Raw genomic sequence first — 8,629 nt, 5'->3', positions numbered from 1 at the left:
AGTACTTGACGCATTTTTTACCTATTTTTAAAAAGATAATTTTGCAATAACAATAAATTATTGCCATTATATAATATTTTATATTATAATAGATTTTATTTTATAATACATTTTCCACTGACCTGTGACCTTTTAGCTGCAACATACCGCGAGCTGCGGCACCTGAAAGGAACTCTTTTTCTAAGTCCTCATCACCGTTTTTGATTCTGAATGGAATATTCATTTTACTACGTGCATCGAACTTTACAGGGCACATATAAAATCCTTCTGATCCATCAATTACATTATATATTTTGTTACTCTTCTCCTTGGCAGAATTTTGCATACCTTCGGCTCCTCCATTCTCTTTGATCCATTCAAATACCAAACCCATCACGTAAATTCTAAAATAGTTCCCGATATATATAGATATATGTATAGACAAATGTTAATAATTGTAAACGCTTCCATTAAACACAATACAAAAAATTTAATGTCTTATCTCTAAAGAAATACTTTTTACTGAAAGAAATTAAAATATATTAAAACATAAAAATTATGATGTAAAATCATAAATATAAAATATTATAAAATTTACGATCATTATAAAAACTGCTAATTTTAGTTACTATATTTAGAAACATAATATGTAAAATACAAAAAAATACAAAATTTTTCCTATACTTTTTCAAGATATATAAAATGTTATGTAAACTTTTGTAAAAGATTTATTTTTAATCATATCTCTTGTATGTATCAAATCAATCGTGTACATAATTTTTTATCTAGTTATTATGAAATTAGTAACATAACTAATAATACTTACTGAAAGACAGGTGGAGTATTGTGCAAAGAATTATCATTCGCCATGGTAGTAAAACTTAACACTGTCGGGCATACATTCATAGCACGACCAAGCATATCATTTCGTACGATTACTAAAGTGACACCAGCAGGACCAATATTTTTTTGAGCACCAGCAAAAATTATTGCAAACTAAGAAGCATAATTATAATAATTATATGAGTATGATATGAGTTCCCCTTAGTTGACTTAAGTGGCATAAGCCTTATAAGCTTAAGCCTTATGCCACTTGGCAATTCATATATTATGTAATATAATGACATATTATGAATAAGCTGCAGATAAACCAGCATTACTAAAGTAAAAATATGTAACATAAATATAGAGGTAAAATTTATTAAATTATAGTTAATGTAATAATAACTAATTTTTTAAGAGACATACGGTAGTAGATCAGCGCTAAGAGGAAATGTAACGTTTAATATCATGTACCTTTACGTAAGCCAGCAAAAGTTGTGAGCCCGAGATTATCGGATTTTAATATGGACTAAACTGATCAAATTCTAAAGTAGGCTTGATAGCTCGAATTCGAATTATACCGTAAAAGTGTCTTTATTCTTTCTTTACATGCCCTACATCGGAAATATTGCAATGCAAAATCTCATTGACAAGAGTGAAATAATGCGCGTACTATATGATGTAAGTAAACAAAATGTCATCAAACGCAATATGTTTCAAGATGTATTCATATTTAAATTAGATACTCACCTTAGATACATCAAAAGGTTTCGTGAGTATATTAGATGACATATCAGCAACAAGTGGTATACCATTTGTCTCCGGAATATAATCAAATTCGATTCCTGGACACATATATATTTTAGTACTCGATATATTCGTACATAATCTCTAACGAAAATAAAGATCGGAACATAAGTCGAGTATAAAGATAAAATGATAAAAACATACATTGGATGCTTTAGAAACATAAATTATAACAGCGAAATGGAAAACGAGCATAAGAGATAAACTGCACTTCCTTTATTTTTCGTCATTACGCTTTCTAAAAGTTTCATTTACTCTAGCTTCTATTACTTTTCCTTTTTACAATTGACTTACGTTTTGATTTTTATTTTTGTAATCTAGATTAAAACAATATAATGAAACAAATCAAAAAGTTTACCATGCACAGTTTCATTAGCGCAGTAATAAACGTATGATGCATTCGCGTCTAAGTTCCATGTGGAGGGATGCGGAATTTCTATGTATTTTGTCACTTTAGATAAAACCATGTTCACTTTTCCATATTTTGCCGCTTCCTTTGCCGCTTTTGCAGACCATGAGCCTAAATAAATATATTTAGATTATGAAACTTTTTTTATTCTATTTTATATTAAACATATGAAAATCATTATTTTTTAGACACCGATAAGAATAATAGCCTTTATAGTTTAATTTCACGGTCTAAATAAGAGTTTTGTTTTGCATTATATTTTACCTGTTACTAAATAATCAGCAGTTCCTGTATTCATAATATTTAGAGGAACAGCTGCGAAAATGGCAGTACCGCCTCCTTGCATGAACAAGATGTGATAGTTGTCAGGAATATTACTTTAGAAAACAGAAATTATTTATAAGAATTAGTAATTTACGCGCGAGCGAAAAACATTTATAAATAGAGTATATAATCTCATTTCGTTTTAAATAATATAAAAAAATAGAAAAATACAGAAAAACGTTAAAAAAAAGTTTTATGGCTTGCGAGGTGCGAACAATAATAAAATTAATTTTCTATCTCAATTCTTTCAGATCAAATAAGGACTATTGTTATCTCTTAAAAATAGAATTATATAATTTCTTTTATATCTAACATAATTCTTTTAATTTATTCATGTAAAAGTATTAAAGTAGAGATATTGAAAAATCAGTCGAGTTATTTTATACTTATTCTGTCACACACATATGCTGAATGAAATAATAAATATTTCTTTAACTATTCATTTTTTTATCATTGTACCTTCATATTTCTATGCACAGAATAATAAGATAAATTCATTGATACAATAAAAAAACATATAATTGCTCATTTAAAAAATTATACATTTTGGAATATTCAATTATATATTTTTTAAAGTGTTTGTTTTTCACTAATTGATTGTCATATATGGCGCATCACAATTATCAATATATTTTATAGTAATTTATAATTTTCTTAACATTATTAATAGTTTTATACATCACTTTTAAAATAAATAACTTATTTATCAAATATTATTTAAATTCTTGACTCACAGGATGTCTCGCAAAGTAGCCTGCGCATCATCAATAACTTTCTTAAAATCATTTGATCGATGGCTTAATTCTAGAATGCTGATTTGTGTATTTCCATACGCGAGTAATTCCTTTTGCACTTTTTTCAAAACCTGTAAATGATAAAACAATATCGATTATATCAATTAGTTCATTAAACGTAATTAATTTGCGTTTTTTTTTTTTTAATATTGTGACAATCGAAACAAAAGATTGCTCTAACAGCACAAAGAGGTAATTTTAAAATAAAATGCATTTATCGCAATATCATATTTATATAAATATGAAAATATATTATTTATTTATAATAACAACATAAAATGCAAAGAGACCTATCTATCCGCACATCAATTGCGGCATGGATTTAAAAATCACAGATTGACTTTGTAAATCTCTCAAGAAAGTTATCAATATTTCTCAGAAGTAGAGATTTTACAAAATTACACACAATCTAATACAAATTTACATATACTTCTTCTAAAAAATTATTGTAATAGAATATATATATTGTAAGGAATAGAGAGACTTCCGAAAAGGTGAACCCTCTGATTTTCTAGTCGATTGTTATACAACTGCATTTTGATGCCCTACGAATATGATAATGAAAATTACCAACATGGTTGCTTTCAAGGTCAAACATCTAAAAAACAATTTTTTTTCACACTTTTTGCATAAAGGCATGCGCCCTTTTAAGGGGGAAGGAAGGGTGCAGAGAGTCGCTTCACGTGGAAAGTCGAAACCCACGTGCAACAATACATTTATGGAATATTTGTAATCAGCACACAAAAATACAATGGCATAGATAAAAATGGTTTTATAAATGTTTTAAATATTTGACCTTAAAAATGACTTTTTGTCAGTAATTTTCATAATTATATTCGTAATTATAGGGCATCGAAATACAGTAGTACATAAATCGACAAGAAAGTTGGGGGGTTTCACCCTTTCGGAAATCCACCCCGAGATGCTGCTGAGGGAAGAAGAATAGAATGAAGGAAGCAAATAATTGCGAATGCTGAGATTATTTATACATTTTATTTTTCGTGTAATGTATTACGTATACATCAATATCATCCAAAGCGTACATGCATACATTATTAATTCACATTCAATATTTGAATTCTTATCGTAAAACGTACGCAAGGTGACATTCGACATATCACATGTTTCGTGATGATATTATCATATATTATGTAATTTGATACACTTAAGTTACATTCCAAAATGACCTCTTTGAGGAAAATTTTACTCTATATATACTATAGTACAAGTTACATGTACTGTATATGAGTAAAATTTTCCTCGAAAAGGAACGTTTTAAAATGTACTCCACGAATTACTATAATAAGAGTCACCGAGGTAATGATTTTTGATTGATTGCCGTAATCTGTCATTTGCAATACAAAACAAATGCAATAGCCAAACATATTGACGAATGAACACAATTAAGTCAAATATAGATGACAATTATATGTTTTCATGACAATAATGTGACTTCTTTCAATTTTCATACATCAAGGATAAAATGCGTGATTTGAAGTTCTAGCGCATACGGTCTACAATTTCAGTCAATGTACCCATGGCAGATTTCATGCGAGATAACTGGGAAAAACTTAACAGCACCACGCACTGTCACGTGTGAGAAAAACCGGTTAGACTAGATGACATGCGGTTACGCGATCATTGCCACTTGAACGATACAGAGAGGCCTCGCACATGCAAATTGTAACTTAAATTACAGAAATTTGTGTTGCATATCCGTAGTCTTTCACAATTTATCGGGTTACGACGCACATTTCATCATCAAGAAAATTGCTACCATACGATGAACACGTAGATTTACTGCTGATAACAAGAGAAAAATAATAAGAGAAAAAATTTGAAATTAATTTTATAAATAAATTATTAAAGCAGACACATTTCATTGATGACAGTGATTTTATAACGATGCGAATAAGAATTTCGTTCATTTTATTTCAATGTACCAATTTTTCCTCAAGTCTGGCGTTATTATAATAATTATTTTCGATTTCTACAAAGAAAAATACATACAAAAACATAAACATAAAACGATTTCGGAGCGGTCACGAAATCGTCGAAAGTTTGTATCCTTTCACTCTACAGAGAGAAAGATTGAAAATCAAAATAATTTTAATTTTTGAAATTTTTCTTCACAACTTTAACGTCCTATATCTTTGAAACTAATAACAAACTTGATTGGATGCATTAATGCGCACTAGTGTATATTAAAATTGTTATATACTGATTTAATATCTAAATGTAAAAGTTAAATATAAACATTTTTTATTGTAAAATATATTTTTATCAAGCAACACAATAAAGTGTGCTGAGAATTTAACCATTCCTATTTATATTTAACTCATCTATTCATCAATTTATACATGATAGCTTTAATGTACGCTGAGTGAGCACTATATATATATATAGCCTGCCTAATTTGCCTTAAATCGCTATAAACAATCACCGACAAATAGCCATATAAAGTTTTTATCATAAATTTGTATGAAGAATCACTCCTTAAAATTTTTTAGAATAATTAATGTTTACTCTGCATATGCATTCTATATATAATTATGTACAAAATATATGTAATATACATATATAAAATTTATGTTATACATATATATAACTGCATTAAATAATGATTTCATAAATTAAATGAAAATAATAAAATAAAACTATCAAAATTAGTAAAATAAAATTATCATATACATATCGTATGTTTAAAAAATATATATAAACTTATGTTAATTTTCTTATTGAGAGACGTTCCCAGACAGTCTAATCTATCGAAAACATATTTTACAAAGTGCCTGTTATAAATTTTATTTGCAAAAGACCAGCAGAAATATAAAAGAATCTATTAACAGTATACAATATGACGAACTACAAGATTCTCTCTCTCTCTCTCTCTCTCTCTCTCTCTCTCTCTCTCTCTCTCTCTCTCTCTCTCTCATCGAGGCAATCATTTAAATTATACGTTCCATTTTAATGGTTATAAAATGAGATGGTTTACTTTTACTTATTGTCAGTTTTAAGACTTTTAAGTTATTGTCGAAATGTATCAGCAAATACTGACAAAACATAAAAGTAATATGTCAATTTATTTTATAATATTTTATGTGTATCTTAACAAATGACATAAGGTCTGGGGCTCTATTTTTGAAAAGAACCGTGTACGAAAAACTAGGAAAATTTCTTGAAAAGAAACTTATACGAAAATCTAGGATATTACTACAGTATACGTTACGTATACTATAGTATTTTCCTAGTTTTTCGTATATATTTCTTTTCAAAAATGGATCTCCCCTGTTTTTTTTGACTGAACTTTTGAACCTGTTCATCTTTCTTCCATTTCTCTCTAGGAGAAGAGAAAAGAACAGGCCTATTGTTAATATTTCAACTATAAGGTTAATTTATTCTTAGAAACATATGTTAATAAAATTATCATTACATATTATAATTAATAAATTGTTTTATAGATTTTTATTTAAATAGAAAAATCATGCGTTCTCTCTCTCTCTCTCTTTTACAGTGATTAAAAAACATTTAATATTAATAAAATAAATATTATAAAACTAATTATTTGTGTATTTTTGAAAAACAATCTTTTAACTTTGCAATTTTTTGCTTAATGCGAATTATAAATAATATTTTTATATACACACCTGATGCGGTAATTTAGCTGGACCAGCGCCAAAATTGATTACTCCATGACTTTGATCAGTCATTATTATATTTCCAGTTGACACGTATGGCAGTGTAAAACAGATAGAAGTAAATGAGAGACTAACAAGTGGTATCAGGCAGTAATCGTTATCAAAGTTTATTTATTTGACCGTGGATATCTCTCTCTATCTAATTTTCTTATGTATTCTCTACCACAATCTTGTCGAGATAAATGTAACTTGTGACGAGCAGTGACGAGACACGAAACGTCTGTGTTGAGTTGTGATGGAGCGGATTGTATATTTCAGCTGTACTAGGCGAACAGCATATAGAGTGTTTCAAAATCATTTTCGTTCAAGATCTCATAGTTCATTCAAAAGTATACAGTGCGTTCTGATATATAATTTTATATGACTCTATATGAAGTGTGTACGTATAGAATCGCGAAATTTTTTATTTCATTGAGAAAAATTAAACAGAAAAATTTTATTTAATTCAAAGAGAACTCAATATAATCTTATTAATGATTTTATTTACAGAAATATACAAAAATTTTTCGTCGCAGATGTTCTTTCGAGCAGTTATCAAATCAAGCAATGAAAAAAGTTTTACCATATTTTTTATATAATATAAATTTTTGATAGTTTACTAAAAAAAACAAAAAATTTGTTTTTTATTAATAAATTTAGAACTAGCGTAAGAAGCAGACATTTTAAAGCGTTCTTTATTACGGAACTAGTGTCGACGACACTATTTTGTTTATTGCAGTGTAGCGAAATACAGTCCAAACATTTTTAGCATTCACCTTCTTTGTCGGTAAAAATCCATTTAAGGGCATTTATTTGACATCATTTATCACCTTTTCTATTAATTCCGTACTGAGCGGTTAGATTCCGCCCGTCGCGATAAATAGGAGATATTATTTCAAGTCATCTAACAATTAGATAGAGTGGCAGGCACGTTCCCGCGTGTCTAACACCTAATTAGAATTTAGAAGAATGTTGCGACAATTTATAATAAATGACAACCGATAATTTGAGGACCAAGATAATAATGCGAGTTGCTGAATAAAAGTTAGACGAAAGCGTGACGAATTGCTCGCGAGTACGATCACAATATACATATACCATACAAATAAAACTGTAAAAATACGTGCAGTTTTATCTATGAACTTTTTTTTATATTAAACTATAAAGAGAGTTATTACTCATGTATAACAGTTGATTATATTTATTCGTAGTTTTACAATTACATACATTTTTCGATAAATATACAGTCTAATCACAAAAGGTAATTTTCAATCCATAATACATACAATATAAGACAAAAAAAATCCATATAAAATATACATATAAAGCTATTAAACATAAGTTGTTGTTACATTTTCTGCATGATTGGTTAATTCAAACTTATTGTTTAGGTTTTACTGTTTTATATTTTCCTATGTGTTTCTAGCTTTTTATGTATGTTTTATATATTTTCTTTCTTAATACATAAGATTAATATAACCTGTAATAGATCTAAGATAAAATAAACATAATTTATCTGAGTCTCATTAAAGGAAAACTTAATAGAATATTCAACAACCTTTGATATATTGCTTCTGAAAGTAAAAAAATTCATATAAATCTAAATTTGCTTTTAATATATTTGTTATATAACAATTACATTATAATTACCTGTTGAAAAAAAATGTATTATTAGAATTAATAAAAATAAGTTATTTAACTTATTTTTGTTTTGATGTAAGAAATTGATTTTCCTTTATATTAAGACTAGAATTTTTTTATTAGGTAGAAACATCCTTTAGTGTACTTTTTAAGATATTGTGTCTCATATTTATCGC

At 27.7% G+C, this 8,629-nt stretch overlaps 1 protein-coding gene across 1 annotated transcript in view; it reads right to left on the bottom strand.

Moving 5' to 3' along the window:
* Positions 1 to 7,063, bottom strand: part of LOC108781355 (probable phosphoserine aminotransferase) — a 7,588-nt gene extending 525 nt beyond the window's left edge. The window contains exons 1-7 of the mRNA XM_018549300.1: positions 6,783 to 7,063; positions 3,076 to 3,206; positions 2,282 to 2,394; positions 1,967 to 2,128; positions 1,552 to 1,646; positions 806 to 975; positions 123 to 383 (exon numbers count right to left, since the gene is read on the bottom strand). Of these exons, the coding sequence (XP_018404802.1) occupies positions 123 to 383; positions 806 to 975; positions 1,552 to 1,646; positions 1,967 to 2,128; positions 2,282 to 2,394; positions 3,076 to 3,206; positions 6,783 to 6,845 (995 nt within the window). The 5' untranslated portion in view covers positions 6,846 to 7,063. The remainder of the gene's footprint in view (positions 1 to 122; positions 384 to 805; positions 976 to 1,551; positions 1,647 to 1,966; positions 2,129 to 2,281; positions 2,395 to 3,075; positions 3,207 to 6,782) is intronic.
* Between the last annotated feature and the right edge of the window lie 1,566 nt (positions 7,064 to 8,629).

Source organism: Cyphomyrmex costatus, unplaced genomic scaffold, assembly GCF_001594065.2.
Source record: "Cyphomyrmex costatus isolate MS0001 unplaced genomic scaffold, Ccosl1.0 scaffold8, whole genome shotgun sequence".
In the NCBI taxonomy this organism is placed as follows: Eukaryota; Metazoa; Arthropoda; class Insecta; order Hymenoptera; family Formicidae; genus Cyphomyrmex; species Cyphomyrmex costatus.
This window is presented reverse-complemented; position numbering and strand designations above follow the sequence as displayed.